This window comes from Leucopleurus acutus (genome assembly GCF_964270905.1).
Source record: "Leucopleurus acutus genome assembly, chromosome: 9".
Taxonomy (NCBI): domain Eukaryota; kingdom Metazoa; phylum Chordata; class Mammalia; order Artiodactyla; family Delphinidae; genus Leucopleurus; species Leucopleurus acutus.
In genome coordinates, this window is record NC_139144.1 from 54785769 (window position 1) to 54805143 (window position 19375).

The following is a 19375-nucleotide window of genomic DNA, read 5'->3' on the forward strand; positions in this document are numbered from 1 at the left end:
AGGAGCAAGTTAGCAGGTCAGAACATGAGCCAAAGCCCTCGTTCACGTGGCTAGCAAAGGGAAAGACAGGCTTCCTAGGCGCCTGCTCACCCCAGAGGGGGACTGCCAGGACCCGGGGTCCCCACTACCTGCAGAAACCTCCTGGTGCTAAACTCCCCACCTGGACTGTCCAGAACACAGGATTAGCCTGAGAGTGAGGACAAGAAAAGGGACATGGGGAGAGAGGCAAAAATTATTTTTAAATTTAAATGAATTATCTGGATTTATTTACTAGAAGTACCCTTTCAAACTGTTAAAGAGTGAATCTTGGAGCGAGGCCACTATATATAAAGCAGTTGAAGTATCAATAATGCCTTTTCTCTTAATGAGAAGCTGTTAACTTTTTTCTATAAAGCAAAACCCTGGAGACATGAATCTATATTTTTTTTCTATAGAGGATTTTAATGAACAAGGACCACTCAAAATCATGATTACTACATTCCTGCTAACAGGACCCAGTCATACTGGGTTTTTCATACAAAATAAGAAAAAATTTCTCTCCTCATTCACCATCTCATTTTCTTCGTCAAAATTTGCTGAAGGATTTGTTTCACATAACAGTCTGGAAAGCTGGAATATTTCCAAACAAATTAAAACAAACCCAAATTTCCTGTTAATAGCAGATTTGGATATGACTATTAGGCAGGCTATAGTTGTGCTTTTTCTCTCTGAGTTCCACAGTCCTGCGGTGAGGTTTTAAAGGGCTCTGGCATGCTATGTCACTGACAGAGAACCTTCCTGGGCTGGAGGGTGGTAAGACACCCACCAGGGACAGGGAGAATGACCTTCTCCTAGAGAGGTTACTCCAGTGTGGGGGAGGGGAAAGAAGGGGAGATAGCCCTTAGGCTAACCTATCAGTATACTTCAGGACTGAAGATACTGCTAAGCAATGAAATGGCACAGCTAATTAAGATCCCATGAGTCCTGTGGTTCTGTCACTTTGATTTACATCTCTTCTGCAAGGACCTTTCCTTTTTTTTCCCAGAGAAACCTGACACAAGCTCTTCAAATTCTCTCCTAAAAGAGTTACTGTAGGAAATATTTTAGAGACAACTTAGACTGTAAGGTTTTATGCTTTTCTATTAAAATGAAGAGGTGTGAGATCAGGAGAGGTAGAGAAGGAGGCAAAAAGTAAAAGTGGAACTGACAAACGGCACGTTTCCTCAAGATTAGTCTCAAGCTATGTACTTTTAATGGAAACACCACAAAAGCAATGATCTGACCTTCTTGTTGCATCATATTAGAAGGTGCATGGTGTTGGTTTGTTGTACTGGTGGTAAATTTAATCACTTGGTTAAGGCTGCGTCTGCCAAGTTTATCCACTAATAAAGTTACTACTTTTCCCTCCGAAATTAGTAATTTGTGGAGCAGTATTTTGAGACAACGTAAATATCCTCTTTCTCATCAAATTTTCATCAACTAGTTTCAATTCTATTGATATTTTCCCAACTCCATCTATTTTTCCATATTTATTATTTGGTATTTTACTGTAAGAAACAACTTTTCTTTCTTCCCATTTGTATCAGTAGGGATGCATGGATTTTTGCTTTATTCAATGGATTATAACCCATTACTATTATTTATTTTGATGCTCAGATTGTCCCAGATTTGGCCAGTGGGAACCTCTTTAAGCCGGCTTCTGTGCAATTGGGTAAATCCCCATCATTCTTTGACCATTTTCTTTACGGAAGACGCTGGGCTAATCTTGTACTTTCCCTACCCCAGGAGTAGAATCAGTCCTTTCTCCAAGGAGCTCTGTGTAGGGCGTATTTTTAAAACACTGGTCTTGGATAGTGGTTGCAAGGCATCTATATTTCTCACTTCTGGTTGGTAAATCAGTCTCTTGTGAATTTGGTTAGCATGAAGAGTTTCTCTAGCATTTCAGCCACCCTCAATGAGACTGTGCAACCAAGGGGCAGACTCCGGACTGTGGTACGTTAGTATAATCAGCTATGGGGATGGCCAGCTTGAAGCAGCTTTGGATTTCCAGTGCAACGTACAGCTCTGGCATCTAATGTCCCACCAGAGAGCCTTGGGTTCAGTGAGGAGTGCTTGTGAATGCTCTCACCAGGAGGCAGAAAACTAAGAGCTCATTCCAGGCTCCAGAAATTCTGAGGTGACTTACCTGTTAGGACTGCTTTTCCTGTTAACCTCAGGTTCTGAAGAATAAGGAAAGATCTGCCACTTAACCATCTGAGAAATCCCAATCTCCAAGATCACAGATCGCTGAAACACTCCATTGATGAGGCAAGTCTGGCACATTTGACTTTATTTGGTGTTTTTTTTGTGGAATGTTGAAATAGTCCAGTAAACTCCTAAGACCACTCTTAGAAATGAAGGGTCCTGATGCTCCTGAGATAATAATGCCAAGTTTTCCAATTCTGTTCCAATTGCTATTCTACAGGGCTTTAAGTGGTGCTGTCTTTTTCAATTTGCACATATTTGAGAAACATTTCTCGAAATACTTCAACTTAAAGCACTGACAAAATGAGGATAGAAACAGAAACTTGTAAAAATACATCTTTTAATAAACATCAAGTACAGTGCAGTTTTATCGAGGTTTTACATTGCAGTTTACAGCAAACATATTATCTATTATAGTGTATATTTATTTACAAGTAAAGTAAGCTCAGGGTTTTGTTTTCTCCCATGGTTGGATAAACCAGATCTGGTGGATCATACTACATTTAAGGTTTTCCAAACTTCTGTAAAAGGCCTTTAACATTAAGAGACTTGTAACAACAAAAAAAGATATCCCGCATCACAATGATAGACTGATGAATGCTCAAAAGTTATTAAAAAGAATGATAACTACTTGATTTCCTTTGATGGCTTTGAAGAATAGCTCCTGATAGCAAATCTGAAATATTAACGACAATAAGGGAAACAACTGTTTCTTTTGCCAAGTGAATCTATAATAAATACTAATTAGAGGCTACAGATTATGAAAAGAATCCGAAAGATTCTTACAGGAAAAGTTTAACATTTTATCTACATGATCCCATGGACTAAAAACTGTCTAGAATATTAATGGCTGAGTCTGCTTTTAACATTGTTTATACAAAGAATGGTGGAACTCTTGACACTTTTGGACAACTTCAGTGAGAGAGGGGACAGAAATTAATTAGCAAAGGGGGAAATTAATATTAATCTCAAAATTCTACCTGCCGCTGTCTTGGAATGATCAAGACTCAGCTATATCTGAGAAGAATTAAAAGAACTGAAGGAAATCAGAAGCTATAGCTAAGAAAACCATAGTTTTGCGTGCTTTCAACTGATGGCATTTAAAAATTATACAACTGTATTTACTTGCTATATACATAAACTAGTGTTTGTAATTAGAAACAAAAGTACCATTTACATCCACAGAAGTACCAGAAGCATACTCAGATTTGCAAAAGAGGCACAATAATCTGTTAGCCATGCAACTAGCTGTCTGTGAATTTTGTAATGGGTAATAGAACAAAATCCCCATGAACATAGCACTAATGTGTAGCAAATTACATCAAATAAACAGCTCAAATTCGTAAGGGTAAACACCCAATATCCCTGAATTTCTAAGCATTCATCTCGGCGTTAACATGGTTTCCTCTAAATGTTACCCCATTAGAAGAGAGATTTTAAATATTCCTCCCTCTTTAATACATCGTCATACTTTCAGAGGTGAAAAGGGAACAATTTAATCTTTACCACTTTTGCCCATCCATTCTTATGAATCTGATATCATGTTATTACAGTGTCTAGGCTAATGTAGGTGCTCTAAAGGATCTAACAAACTGAATTTCTGGGTTCTAAATATTGCTGGTATTGTACAATAAGCCTGTCTGCCAGAAAGCCATGTCTCTGGGTGAAATATATTCCTAGATCAACGATTGAGAAGTGAAGACCAGCTGTCACTGAAGTCAGACTGTTCCCTAATTGTCAGATAACAGTTTGATCTTCTCTATTAAATTGAAATTTCTTAGTAGATGGGACCAGATCTCATTCTTTGCATGTATCCTCTATAGCACCTAGTAAAGTGTTGGGCAAAGATATATCCGCAAGGAAATAATCAGTGATGGGGGCAGGAACCGAATCAAGGGTGAATGCAGTCATGGTGAAGTCATGCCTCACTTCACCCATCACCCAAAAGGCAGTCACCAGAATGAATCTCTGATGTTGTCACTGAAGAACAGATGCTTGTCCCCTACCATTGTCTAAAGGAGAACTAACCACTCGGGCCTCTTTATTTCTTTCTCTTAGTCACTAAGAGATTATACGTGGGCATGAGTACCACTTGGTGGATGATATCTGGGGAAAAGTTTTTCTGCCTCAGAGGAAGCACCAATCCATCGCATGGCACACTTTAATAATACAACTTATAGAACTATTAACTTTTAAAATTATGTTAAATGTTATCCATACTAATAGATATTTTAAATGTTAGGTTTATTCTCTCTGACATCACTTAAAATACATTTTATTTTTAAACACAGGCATGAGGTAGAAGATAAGAACTCACAAAAGAAAGTCATCTTCAAAATACCAAACTCTATTCAATACATTTTGCCCCGAGAAAGAAGTAAGAAAAGTTACAGCCTAAGCTGGTAGACTGGCTACTGTTAAAATATTACCCTTACCTGAAAAAAAATTTTTATTTTGAAATTGCCCTTTTTTCCCAATTTAAGGTATTACAGCAAAAGGACAAAACACATTCTGAAATACTCATAAGGATCGCTTATAAGAGCTTCTCTTAGCAATCATTTTTTACTATGTTGCTCCAAATCACCTCAATTGAGACACAGGTCCTTTCCACCGAAATAACTGATCAGATATCAACCTGGAGGTTAAAAATCCTTCTAGCATAAGAAGATAAAAGGAATGATTCACATTTAAATATTGTACTTTTCATAAAAACTAGCAGCACTTCATCCTACTAAGACATACTAATTTGGCTTCACTGACTGTGATCAAAGGAAAATGTATATAGGTCCAAAATAGCTCCTTGAACAAGGGAAATGTGAGGCTACCAGTTTTCTTTAGCAACTATTTCCCCACTAGGTGCTGTGTGAAACTACCGGAATGTCGATTTCTATGGCAGAGAGGCGGGAGCGTGCTGAATAGGGCTGTGAATATGTATGCATACTGGGAGGATGGGAGTACAGCGGTTGCCAGAAAGGAGAAGGCAAAGATTTGCATGCACAGTACCAAATAAACAGTAGAAGGGAAGTCGTAAACAAGCCCCCAGCACTAGCAATAGTGACATACACTGCATAGTCAAACATAAAGACTGGCTCGAACTTCCTGTTCAGATGGATGTTATAAAAGATGACCCAGATGGATGGGGAGAGGCTCACAGTTCCTGCCAGGAAAAACAGCAGCCCGGCCACCAGATGGCAGCCGGCACTATTGACCAGACACTTGGCCAGTTTGATGTTGGGCACCGAGGACCTGAAGGCGGTGTTACACATTCCAATCAGGCAGAGCAGCAGGGCCCCCATTGCAATCAGGATGCTGAGGGGCAGGGCAAACTGGAGGACCCGCAGGTCCAGCTGGTCAACTGATGAGTACCAAGTAGTGTCGTACATCAGGCAGTCATTGCCCCCGTCGTACCGGGCACACTTCACCCACAGGCCTGTGTAAACAGTCAGGTTCTTCTCATTTCTGTTGAACGTGATCAGTCGTAATTTTCTCCAGTTGGGAAGCAGAGTCCCCGCAAAGAGGCCTGCTACCGAGGCGATTCCACACAGGAAGGAGAGGACCGTGGCTGCATGGACATCCCGACAGCCCATGGCAGGCAGGCTTGTGCAGTGCTGCCAGTCAGACTAGGGGGTGACACACAAGAGGACAAATCATGAGGGGACAATAGGAGAGCATGGTGCTGACTGGAAACACAACCAATGACATCAATGCAAACAGGGAAATTCTGTCCCTTGTCTCCCCTCCATGTACAATATGAATGTATATAAGCACACATGCATGTGACCTCAGAGCACAGCTGCACACACACACGATCGCTTACTACTGCCTGGGTCATATAGCAACTAAAGTCTTCACACATGAGTATTTTTCTACACAGTGAATCAGAGGAACAACCAAAAGAATTTCAGATTCTCTTAACGTCGCATCAGGAATTCTCTCAGTTGTCCAAAATCACTCATTCGACAACCACGTATCAAGCACTTTGATGTGTCAGACACTCAAATATATAGGGTCAAAGCACTCATCAACCGTCAACTACAAACAACACAAATTCGGCTTCAAATGCTCATGCAAATGTAAAATGAGACCAGCATAAAAGACAAAGGCATAGGGAAAGAAGCACTACAGGGCAGCAGAGTGGTTGAAGGCAGACTCTGAGCCAGACTGCTTGGGTTCCAATCCACAATTACTCACTTACTAGCCAAGTGACCAAAGTCACCTTGGGTCAACAACAATACTTTTGTGTGCCTCATTTGCCTCATCTGTAAAATGGGAAAAGTAACTGTGCCTACCTCACAGGGTTTTCTAAGTATTCAATGAGTTAATATAATGTCAAATGCTTAAAGTTACATCTGGCGCCTTATAAGTGTGATGCAAGCGTTAACTACTTCTTAGCACTCAGTGATCAGCTCAGTGCCTGGCATCCTGGAGCAGTTCAAAGAACATCTGTTGAATAAACGTTAAATTTTAAAAAAGCAAACATCTCATTCCTATATACCAGGCATACCAGAAAATCACAAAACATAAACAGACTCCTCTCCAATGAGTTACTCAAACGAAAAAGAGAGAAAAAAGGTCCCTGAAATTATTCTACTCATCTACTTCCTGACTGGTCCAAGATGACGGGCATGCATTTCAGGTTATTAAACTATTGGTTATTGGTTATTATACTAATATACTATGATTGGTTAGTCTACTATTACTGCTCATATAAAATGAACACAGAGATTTCTGAAGTAATGACAACCTATCTCTATTAATGCTATTATAAGGAAAAAGAAAAAAAGTAGCCAGGGCTTTCATCTCAAATTAAAAGGCTGTGTTCTTTTTCTGTATATGACAAATTATAAAAACCAGTATATTATTCAGCTTTATTTATTCAAGAGTTTGAAACTCACTCTCCAAACACCACTCAAATGTATTTTCTCTGCCTTCCATCATGCCTCCTATGAGACAACAGAACAGACTATTTTAATTTACTATATATTTAATGCAATCACATGAACTAGGAATAATTTTACTAGCAGAAAACATACACGTATGTGTACATACCTATACACACACACACATATATAAGTGTACAATATAAAAATCAGAGTTTAAGCACAAGTGACCATTTTTTAAAGTCCTCAAGTTAAGCATAACTAGTTCTAAGTCTCTCTGTTCTTAGTTTACTTCTTGTTTATCATGTTGTCTTCTGTCAATATCACCAAAAGTAGTAATTGTTTAAGAAAATGTATGGATGAAAATACTTCAAACAGAGGAATTATGGTCCTAATTTATTTTTTTCCTGCAAATTTTAAATGCTTAATTTTAGCAACCAACCGACCACCTTAGTCCAACAATGGAAACTCTGGTGCAAGTTTGAGGATGTTTACCCTGGAAAATGCCACGACTGTTGTCAGTCTCTAGAATCCAGCTTCCTGTTGGCTTCTGCTCATTTGCCTGTCCCCCCAGTATACTGTAAGTAACCTGCACAGTGCCTGGCACAAGAGTCATTTTAGGAATATGTGAATAAATAAATACTGGGCCCCGACCCAAGGCCACAGCAACTCACAAAGGTAGGCTATTAATGACGTATAACTGGACAAGGAAGTAGCCATTACTAAGCAATCATTCATTCAACAGGTATTTACTATCTAGCACATGCAAAACACTGTTAGGCCCTAGAGGGACACTGAGGCCATTAAGATCTGAACCTTGCCCCAGTGTGTTAACAGTCAGACTGAGGGAAAAAATATGCTGTTTTATAAGAACTCAAAATGCTGATAATGAAAGAGATGTCTAATTATTACATATCAAGCGATTATTGTTAGGTATTAAGCAAAGTGACCCAATAAGATACCTGTTCATAAAAATGTATCATTCAGTGTTACAGAAAAACTGAGCAATGAAAGAGAATGAAGATTTAATCAATGTTGTGAAGACGTAAGGAAAAAGGTTCCCCCAGTTTCTTTCAAAGCTTCAGAACTCCTTCACATAACCCATACAAAGTCCTAACCCAATCACAATTCCTTCCTGCTTTCAGAGGTAGGGGACAAATACTTGGAGTATCAATGTAATTGAGATTTCTTCAATCAAGCTGCCCTGTACCCCTAATTCCTACAACGCAAATGAAATGAGAAACAAGATCAGTATGAATGACTTTGTTATTGATAAATAATTTCTGTAGTTCTTAGCCTACAGACTATCAAATGACACTAATAAACAGAGGTGGGTCAATAGTCAATATCTATTTCAGTATCAAGTATGTTCAAATTTATCCTGCATCAAATCAATACAAGTGTTATATCAGTCCCCTGAACTTGTGTCTGCTGAAGTATTCTTAGCTCAGATCCCAGAGACTAACGAACAGTCCTATTTTATTTTTTTTATTTATTTTTTTTTTTTTTGCGGTACGCGGGCCTCTCACTCTTGTGGCCTCTCCCGTTACGGAGCACAGGCTCCAGACGCGCAGGCTCAGCGGCCACAGCTCACGGGCCTAGCCGCTCCATGGCACGTGGGATCTTCCCAGACCGGGGCACAAACCCGTGTCCCCTGCATCAACAGGCGGACTCTCAACCACTGTGCCACCAGGGAAGCCCAACAGTCCAGCAAGTATTCCATGGCATTTCTCAGAAGGGAAATACTATTAACCTCTATTTAACTAAATTTCAGTCTCAGTGCTGGAATTAATGTCCTTGCTCTTTGTAACTTTCTTTGGCTGCTGTACTTTTTATACCCTGCTCTTAACTCCACATATGTATGATTTGATGGTAAGTAGCATATCTCACTAGAGGGATGAAGTAACAATTTTATAGGGATAGTTGGGAAAAGGAATATGTTTAGTGATTTAAAACTGCAAGATAATGCTGACTCTTAGAGCTATACCAATTAATTTCGAATCTGGTATAATTTTTTCAAATGCAAATCTGATCATTTCACTACATTTCTTACCATTCAATAGCTTCCTATTGAATAGCTTCCTCAGAATAAAGTTTTAAATCTTTCCCATAGTTTCCAAAGTTTTAAATCCCACCATTTGGCTCCTGCCAGATTCTCAATCTCCTTATTGTGTCATTCTCCCACCTTACATGTTACAGTCTATGCAGCCACACTGCTTTTCCTTTAACTTCTCAAATTTTGTTTTTCAATTTGGCTAAGGGCTTTTTCTCATGCTGTTTTTCCTCCTAGAACTTTCTTAATCCCATCCTATTCTTTGCTTAGCTAACTCGAACTCATCTTTCTGGTTTCCAGGGAGTCTGACCCTAAACCTCCTCTGTCTTCCCGCACCCTTCACCTTCCGCCTACCCCTAGTTACACCTTCGTACTTTTTCCTTGGTAGCAGTGATTATACTTATATTCCCTGTTCAGTGTTTATCTTCCTCACCAGACTGTAAATTTCAGGACAGAGAGCCTTCTGTTTTTTTCACTGTGTCCAACACTGGCACATAGAAGGCACTCAATTATTTGTTGAATGAATGAACAAACAAATGGAAGGTCCATGTGAGTATGGTCAGGACACAGAAAGTTAAAAATTTGCTCTAGGATCAGTTCCACTCATTTCATTCATTCATACTCTGTGTGTTGAAGCCTTCAAACTGCTTCTAGAATGTGCCCCTGCTCTCCATTCTTTATTGGCCAAAGCCTCTCATTTTTAAAAATAAAGTTCATTTTCTTCCCCCAGAAACTTCCCAAGAAAGATGAGGCCATTCCCAGGTATTTATATACAGTCTGTGCTTGTAGAAACACGTATCTAAGTTTGGCAACACTGGTTAACTTCCACAGTGGTTAGAGATTCGATCAATTATGGCTCTGTTGATTCTCATGTTTTCAACTTAACAGGTATGTTACATATGGGATTCGCCCCTTGCCACTAAGACTGGTTCATATATCAAATTAATGTTTGCTTATCAAAGTTAAACAATTTATTATATTTTTATTTTCTCTTTAAAATATTTCTCCCAATGAGGAAAAGAACATCTTTTTGCCATATGAAAACCCCTTATTAGCGACTGCAGCAAATGTGCAAGGCTAAGAACACAGTTTAACAATCTGAGGAGCACCCATGAACACTAGCTGGCTGACAGTCTTGAGCTGGGTTGTACATACAGATGTGTCAGCTTGCTGTTTCCATCTGGGAGGCAGCTTGGTATTGTAACCCAGGCAACCCCAAGACTCGTATGCCAGTCATAAACTACTATTTGCAAACTGGGAAAGTCACCTATGTCCTCTGCATCTTAAATTTCTCATATGTCCCTCAAGGTAGCTGTGAGATCATAAATAGTAAAGCCCTTTGTAAAGCAGAATAGGGTCAGGAATTTAAGTCTGTAATGATTATTGGTAGGTTTATCTGAGAGCATTCTCTTTGAGAGTAGTTACTGACCAAATCAGACAAGAACTCTGTTCAAAACACCCACTTCACATTTGTCATCTAACTGTTCCACAATGACTTGCAGAGAAGTAGACGGATAAATTTTTGTACACAATTAAAGGTTATCAAAGATATTTCAAATAAAAATATTTTCAAAAGAATATCTTTCCTGTGGTTTGGAATAGAGTTCAAAGAAGTTTGGAGCAGGAATAGTGGCTAAGAGCTTAAAGAATTACCAGATCCACTATTATTTTTTTTTTTGGTACGCGGGCCTCTCACTGTTGTGGCCTCTCCCGTTGTGGAGCACAGGCTCCGGACGCGCAGGCTCAGCGGCCATGGCTCACGGGCCCAGCCGCTCTGCGGCATGTGGGATCTTCCCGGACCGGGGCACGAACCCGTGTCCCCTGCATGGGCAGGCGGACTCTCAACCACTGCGCCACCAGGGAAGCCCCAGATCCATTATTGTATTGTTTCAGGAACAATTCTAAGGAATAGCTACGTAAGAATACATCTGTGATAGCAGCTACATTAATCCTTGGTAGTAACACTAGCAGTCCCTTCTACCGTAATTCTACCGTAATTTGGGTTTTCTTAGAAACTGTAGATCATCAACATAGCACTTGCAATGGAGGTCTGTCCTATAACTTTATTTTGTTAAACAAGAGAAAAAAGTGTCATCTGATATATGGTAGCAAAAGGAAGAGATATAATCAAGGAATGTACTTACTCTTTGAGGTACTTGATAGTTCTAAAACTTTAATCAACTTAGAAGAAATATATGCACATCTGAACACACAGCACAGATGATCTGGACCTAAAGAAATAGGAAAAGTACTTCAGATTAAAATGGTACTAGTTTAAAAACTCAATTTGAATTCACAGAGCATTAGGAGAAATAATTAGCAATCATCTGAAATCAATGAAATCTTAAACCAAAAAAGGTGGTCAATGAGTTAAAAAAAAAAGGCAGTTTATTCTTAAATTCACACAATATCTATATGTGAGATACAGAAGAAAAAATTAACCCTCATTTTGTGATTCGAGAAGATAGGAAAAATAAGGATAAAAGTCACTTTACTATCCTGGAAATAGATGATCAATATTTAATGAATTTTTTAGATCCTTTCATGACTATAGTGAAAGAATGCAGGGCCAATGAAACACTGTGTGATTAGTTGTCTTGGCATAAAAGACATTCATGATGTTTTTTTTTTTTTTGCGGTACGTGGGCCTCTCACTGTTGTGGCCTCTCCCGTTGCGGAGCACAGGCTCCGGAGGCGCAGGCTCAGCGGCCATGGCTCACGGGCCCAGCTGCTCCGCGGCATGTGGGATCTTCCCGGACCGGGGCACGAACTCGTGTCCCCTGCATCGGCAGTCAGACTCTCAACCACTGCGCCACCAGGGAAGCCCCCATGATGTTCCTTTAATACCTTTAAAAAGGATACTGACAACAAAACTAGTCCAAGCTGATTCGCACTGTGCCTACTAAGATTTGCATCTAGAATGTTTTTTTGAGTTTATAGCTCCACCAATAGCTCAACCCACCATTTAAACGTTTCCATATATCTTTCTTAAGCATCAACAACTTCATCTTCAAATACTATTTACCTCAAATAGTAGGATGAGAAGGAAAACTTGTAAACACCTGAAAACTTCCTGGGTTAAGGCTGTATCACTAGCCCTACTACGCTCATTAAGTAGAATGATGTTCCCATCAGTCTGCACAGAAGTGATTTCAATCAGGGGGTTTTTTTGCTTTTGTTTTTGTTCTTCTCTTTTCCAGATGTATGTCTGGGTTGGTTTCAAGCACAACTGCTCAATCCAAAGTTAAGTGAAATCATTTTTACAATAGAAAACACACAACAGGATCTCTGAGCAATCATTTTTAAGTGGGGTCACCAAGTCTGGCTTTCTAATGTCATGACTAGCCTCTTGCAAAGCCTGTAACACAGAACTTGGGCTTCAGAGGAAAGCAAATCAAGTTTCCAGAGAAGCCTCCCCTCCCCCACACCCTCCTCTCACTCCCTTTGAGCTGTGTCCTCAGAAGCACCAGAGCGAGCAGAAAAAAAGAGAGAGGAAAAAAAAGAGCTTTCCAGGTTAGAACCAATGGAAAGAGACCGCAACAGTGACAATGAACGCTCTCAGAAAAACCCATCTCTGCAACAGAGTGGGTTGAACAGTGAACAGGTCATCATTACACAACCAGTATGAGCTGCTGATTCAAAAATAGCAACCTGCAGCTCCACACCGCACACCCGGCCAGGCAAGCCCCAAGCCCCTGGCTACCCCGACCAGACACCTAGACATTTTCATACTCCTGGGTCCAAAATAATTTTTTAGAGCTCTACCAAATACCTCCTCACTCAGTGTTCACGTCCGCAAATGTGGTCAGCATTTTTCAAGGCTAAATGACTCCCGTCGTTTAAGCAACCTTACACAAAATCCTCAGCTACTTATGCAAAAGACCCAGAAATTGGAACATTCTTGACCAGACCTACCCGTTTCTCACATCCAGAGCACTTTACTGGCCCACACTGAGGAAGCTCTTGGAGCGTCTATCTCTCCGCGTCCCAGGAAGTGCGTTCCCAGTGAGCCACACCGGAGGCTTCTGGGACTCGTAGTCAGGTTCCCTAAACCAGCATGTCCTGGATGACTGGGAGACTACAATTCCCAAAATCCACTGGGCCGGCAGTCCCAGGCAATATCCTGGGACCACCTTCCGCCCTCTGCTCCGCTTCCCACCTCCACCATTCCTCTAGCACCTTCAGTTCCGTCCAGATTTGTGTTACAGGTCTAAAAAACAGTTAAAGGAAACAAAACTAAAAATAGTTTTGAGTTGGGTCCCCAAGTAAATATTTCCCACTAAATGATTTATTTACCACTTTCAGTGGGAAAGGGGGAGGGAGGGTCAGAGTGTTTTTTTGTTTTTATATCATTTTTTTTTCCACCTGCTGTTTCTCAAGTAACTTTAACTCAAAACAATCAATATGCCATTGAGGCATATTTGGAGGTGGCCTTGCCCTGGGCAGATGCTTAAGTGTCATGATCACACATACACATAAATGGAGATAAAGTAAATGTGGTAAATATTGATAATCGTTAAATCTAGAGAGAGTAAGTATACGGGTGTTCATTGTACTATTCAAGTTCTCTGTACCTTTGAACATTTTCAAAATAAAAACTTTGAGAGAAAGCATCATAGTTTTAAATGAAAGTAAAGGATGGCATCCATCCCTATCCCACTCTGCCGCTGTATGACCTTGGGCAAGTTAAATAACCTCTTTGTAGCTCAGGATCTCATCCGTAATAATAATGTATTTATATCAGAAACGATGGTGAGGATTAAATGAGTTACTATACATAGACAGTATACGTGTCTAACACACAATAAGGACTTTACATATTTGCTATTTCCATTTGACATTTTTGTGTTGCTCTACTAACGGGACTATGTGTTAGTAATGAAAAAGGCTACTATCTCTGCACTGCTACCACTTTCTCATCTTCCATACTGCTTCAGAGGATGTAAGGTGATTTAAGGCCAGAAGCAATCCGATCCCAAAGCCAGACCTAGAGATGTAACAATGAGAAAGAGGGACAGCATTGGATGGTAAAAGGATCTCTGGGTACAAAAAGGCTCTGGGCCCCAGGCCAGCTCTGGCAATAGCAGATGGATGATGATATGACACAGGATTCTTTGCTCTGAACTTCAGTTCTCTAATCTATAAAACTGAATTGAATCAAATAACTGCATACAAAATCATTTTATAATTTATTTCCCAGTCATTGATGACTACCTTGTTAGCAGACTTTAGCTGAGATGTATATGTAGTTGATAATATGTTTTTTTAAAGCTATAAAAGGAAGGGAAGACAACCCTATTTTTAGACTTATTGATCAAGTTCAGGTCTATGTTTAGCCTGCCTTTGGTATGGAAAAGATGAAGTGAAATACTTACATGCCCTAGTGGGACTAGAATGTTGGAATATCATTCTCAGAAGTACTTTAGGTAAGACTTTGAGCAATTAACAATCCTGGCTTCCAAGTTCACTGCAATATACCGTTCATCTCCAAAATTCTACGAAGATTCTCATTTATTCTATTAGTTTCCTATTGCTGCTTCAACAAATTACCACAAACTCAGTGGCTTATAAAACACCACAAATTTATTATCTTACAGTTCTGGAGGTCAGAAATCTGACAGGGTCTCCCTGGGCTAGAATCAAGGTATCAGCTGTGTTTTTTTCTGGAAGCAAGAGCTGTGTTTTTTTCTGGAAGTTCCAGGGAAATCTCCTTTTCCTTCTACTTCTCCAGTTCCTGAGGACACCTTCATTCCTTAGCTTGTGGCCCCCTTCCATCTTCAAACCCAGCAATACTGGTTGAGTCTTTCAACATCTAAATCATTTCACCCTACATTCTTCTGCCTCCCTCTTGTAGCTTTTAAGAACCCTTGTGATTAAAATTGACCCATCTGGACTACCCAGGATAATTTTTCTATTTTATGGTCATCTGACTTGCACCTTAATTCTGTAACAGAGCATTTTCAGATTCCAGAGAGGAGAAGGAGGACATCTTTAGGGGACTATTATTCTGCCTACTATAGTCACTAATAACCTCTTTCTGCTTGAATTCAAAGGCTTCTTTTTGGTCCTAATTCTCTTCCACCGGCTTCAGGTCCACATTACACAATTCAGACCACCTTTTTTCCCTAAACTTTTCTTCCTTGGATATGGAAACATCAACATTTCTACCTTTCTTCTAGTTTATCTGATTAATTCACTGTCCACCAGCTGCTTTCACTTCTTCACATAAAGATATTTTAACAGTTTCCTTACATATATTATCAATTTAAAAAATAATAGATAACACTGAATATATACCAAGCACTTTTCATTTAATTACCATAACCTCATATTAATGACAAAGAAATTGAGATGCAGAAAGGTTAAATAATTTGCCCAAAGTCAAGAAGTGGTTAAGTGGTAGATCTTCCTAAAAGATGGCTGTCACTATTCAGAATTCTCCAGACTCAGGACAGTTTCCTATTTTTGGATTTCTGCCTCTAAGATCTTACTTAAATCTAACTGCTCATTGAAGCTATTCCTGAACTTGACCTCATACTATCCTCTTTGCTCACTCAAATCCTACCTACCTCCCCGCTGCTCTGAATATTTGTATCTTCACTAAACTACACAGTTCAACCTCAAATTGTAAATTAACTTGCACACACTGTTCCTTTTCCATGTTAGTCATATCTCACCATAGTTCTCCAACTCCATGACTGAAATTCAGCAAACTTAGGTTAATGAAAAAACCCATAAACTTGTTTTTAGACGAGACTGTCAAATAAAAGTAATAGATAACATTATAATTGGGAAGTTGGCAAGTATAGTTGGGAAGTAAATTTATACTATTAGTTGGGAAGTGTAGAAAGAAAAGAAGGGAAGCATTGTGGGTTGAATATGTCCCTCAAAAATTCATCTACTGAGGTCTTAACTCCCTCAGCATACATCAGGATATAACGTTATTTGGAGATAGGGTCTTTACAGAGGTAATCAAGTTAAAAAGAGGTCCTTAGTATTAGCCTTAATCCAATATGACTGGTTTCCTTAGGAAGAGGGGAAATCTGAAGACAACCTCACACACAGAATGCCATGCAAAGATGAAGGCAGAAATTGGGGTGATGCTTCTATAGGCCAAGGAATGCCAAAGATTGCCGGCTAACCACTACATGCTAGGTGAATGGCATGGAAGATTCTCTCTCCACAGCTCTCTGAAGGAATTAACCCTGTTGGCACCTTTATCTCCAACTTCCAGCTTCTAGAACTGGAAGAGACAGAAGATTTCTGCTGTTTAAGTCCTCAGTTTGTGGTACTTTGTTATGGCAGCCTTAGCAAGCTAATACAGGAAATAAGGGAAGAAGGTTCTGGATAAATCAAGCAGTGAGATGTCACTTTAAAAACTGTTAGGCGAGCGAGCAAGGGCACCTGTTTCTTGTTTTCGGTTCCTCGTGCTGCAGCACACAGAATGAGCTCCCCCTTGCTTGAAAAAAAAAACTGTTAGGAATGTGTCGTCTACTATAACATAGCTAGGACGACAGCACTTGTTCCTGATCTTTAATAAAGTTACTAGTGAAGAGGGGAGGGAGCCAGAACGGGACGGGACTGTACAACAGAATTGGCTTAAAGTACAATAACTGAAGGCTTTTTCCTGGAATCGCTTGCAGGTGTTTTAAATCTTTTGTCTTTTAACATGCCTATTGCCCCTCCTCCCACCACCACTATTTTTTGTATGGATTTTTTTTTAACATCTTTATTGGAGTATAATTGCTTTACAATGGTGTGTTAGTTTCTGCTTTATGGGAAGCCCACATACCCCATTTTTAATGAGAAACCTGTATGTTAAACATTTGATGAAAGTGTTACAAATTTGGGATTATGACATTAATGGTTCTTTTGTGAGTTTTCTGGTTCATATTTTTATAGGAAAGGCCATGTGTGCTCAGTATTGTTCTTACTATTTCTCTTGACCCTGGGAGTAGTACCAGTTCACAGAAAGATTTGTTTTTGAAGCTGAGGCTCAATTATTATGCAGTACTCTTATTTCCCTCCATTAGGATTTGGTTGACCAGGGGCTTTTATTTACTCTATCATTTAATCATGCTTCAAATCCATCCAAAGCCATAAGCTTTTACTCAATGTCTGCTCTTGATTTAAGATATTTTCAATCTCCCTCAATTTGTAGCACACCATAAACAAATAAAACTGAAGGTATGTTTTAGCTTTATAATCATATCCTTTTTCTTAATATAAGAATATTACACCATGGCCTTTCTAAAGCCTTTTATATAGAAATAATACCAATAACAATGTTTGACAACAAATCAGAAAATGAAGGCACTGGTCAGAAGATACTGACAATTTCAGAAAAATATATTGAAATATGTACCATGAACAAAGGAAGCTCTTGTCCTTTGCTTTCAACTTTCAATGCACTCAGAGTTTACAAAATAAATAGGAAAAAACTGCCTTGCTATATTTGCTCCAGAATTAGCTGTAATATAAATTGCATATCCTGTTCTTCAAATTCCAAGTATGTCAAAGGAAAGGACATGATTCAGGTAACACCTATGCTTCACATAGCTTGGTATCTGGGTACCCCAAAAGATTTCATTTCTATTATGAACACATTAATAATATACACAAAGGAGATTACTTCCTTTGAAGTCTTCCAAATACCCAACAACTATTAATTAAGCAACTGTCTTACAATGAGAAACAGAAAAAAATTTTTTTAAATTAGGACACCCTAAAATTAGTGGTTATAGTCAGAAAAGGTAGTTGAAATTGCCGCTGGCTTCTCATCCAACTGAGGCAATGAGCCCATCTTCTACTCCTAAGTTATCCACAAGGAAATACTCCAACTTTCTAACATACATACTTTTCTTTCTCCTTTTCTCATTTCTATTACGTATTTGATTTTGCTTTTCCTTCAGCTGACTTGTGACACTCAAGCTAAAAAGCTAAAAAGAGTCCTCTGATACTTTCCCTGTACTTGCTACCTCCAATTACAAAACAGGAAATAAATAGAACACTTCCCTGAAATATCTCTTTAAGAAAAAAAAATAGATATTTTTCATTATTAAACTCTGCAGTAAAGATTGTAGCATGTTGTCTGCCAATATTTATCAACTATGTTTACCTCTTAATTCCCAAGGTATATAAACTTTTGTAAGGCAAATACTTTTTTGTAATTATAAAATATTTTAGATCACAAAAAGTTTAAAAAAACCCCCAAAACACTCATGTACCTACCATCCAACTTAACAATTTGGACTTCAAAAAAAAGTTGCCATATTTTTGAAATTGTCTTTTGTATAAAGTTTACCAATTTATATTATTCCTCATTTTCATTTTGTTTTTTAAGCTATAACTTGTAAGTATACTTCTATGCTGTTGCTTTGAAACTTTTTTTTTTTTTTTTTGGCGGTACGCGGGCCTGTCACTGTTGTGGCCTCTCCCGTTGCGGAGCACAGGCTCCGGATGCGCAGGCTCAGTGGCCATGGCTCACGGGCCCAGCCGCTCCGCAGCATGTGGGATCTTCCCGGACCAGGGCACGAACCCGTGTCCTCTGCATAGGCAGGCGGACTCTCAACCACTGCGCCACCAGGGAAACCCTGAAACATTATTTTTAATGTACCTTAATGGTATTACAAATTTCTTGATGGAACTTAACTTTGTTAACTGAATATTTTATCTGAACTTTGCAAAAACCCTGTGAAACTACTTGGAAAATACATCACATCTTTGTGTACTTTTAGCAAGAAAAACAAATCTGTAGCTTTCATTAACTTTCTCTGACCTCTATCCTCACAAAGCAAATGAACACTGAGCTAAAAGAAAACATAACTTTACAGGAAAACTAACTGGATAAATCCTGAAATAAAATACCCTTGACCTAATTTTACCCATTATGAAAGCAGATTTTCCCCCTTGATTATATAATACATGTTTACCACTTAAAAGAAAACATTTATTTTACAAAAAGGTCATTTCGCTATGATAAATATTATGGATATATATTACAAAAAGAACAATAGGTTTCTGAAATTTTTTTTTTCATAGGTGAAATCTTCAGAGCACAGATCCAACCTCACAGTTGGATACTTGACAGTGTCTGGTAGCATAAATTTGTAATTTATGATGATAAATGACTCTGAAATAGCAAGCTCTGCAAGAATGACTGGGACTTGGTAAAAATTTGTTAAACACAGTGTATTGATATCCTGGCCATTCAGTACTA

General features: G+C 39.0%; 1 protein-coding gene across 1 annotated transcript; it reads right to left on the bottom strand.

Moving 5' to 3' along the window:
* Window positions 1-2578: 2578 nt before the first annotated feature.
* On the bottom strand, window positions 2579-13151 carry CLDN12 (claudin 12). The gene is made up of 3 exons (XM_082846139.1): window positions 13072-13151; window positions 11301-11387; window positions 2579-5843 (listed from the first exon to the last, which is right to left on the bottom strand). Exon 3 carries the CDS (start codon window positions 5808-5810, stop codon window positions 5076-5078), a length of 735 nt encoding a protein of 244 aa, XP_082702265.1. The 5' UTR covers window positions 5811-5843; window positions 11301-11387; window positions 13072-13151; the 3' UTR covers window positions 2579-5075.
* Between the last annotated feature and the right edge of the window lie 6224 nt (window positions 13152-19375).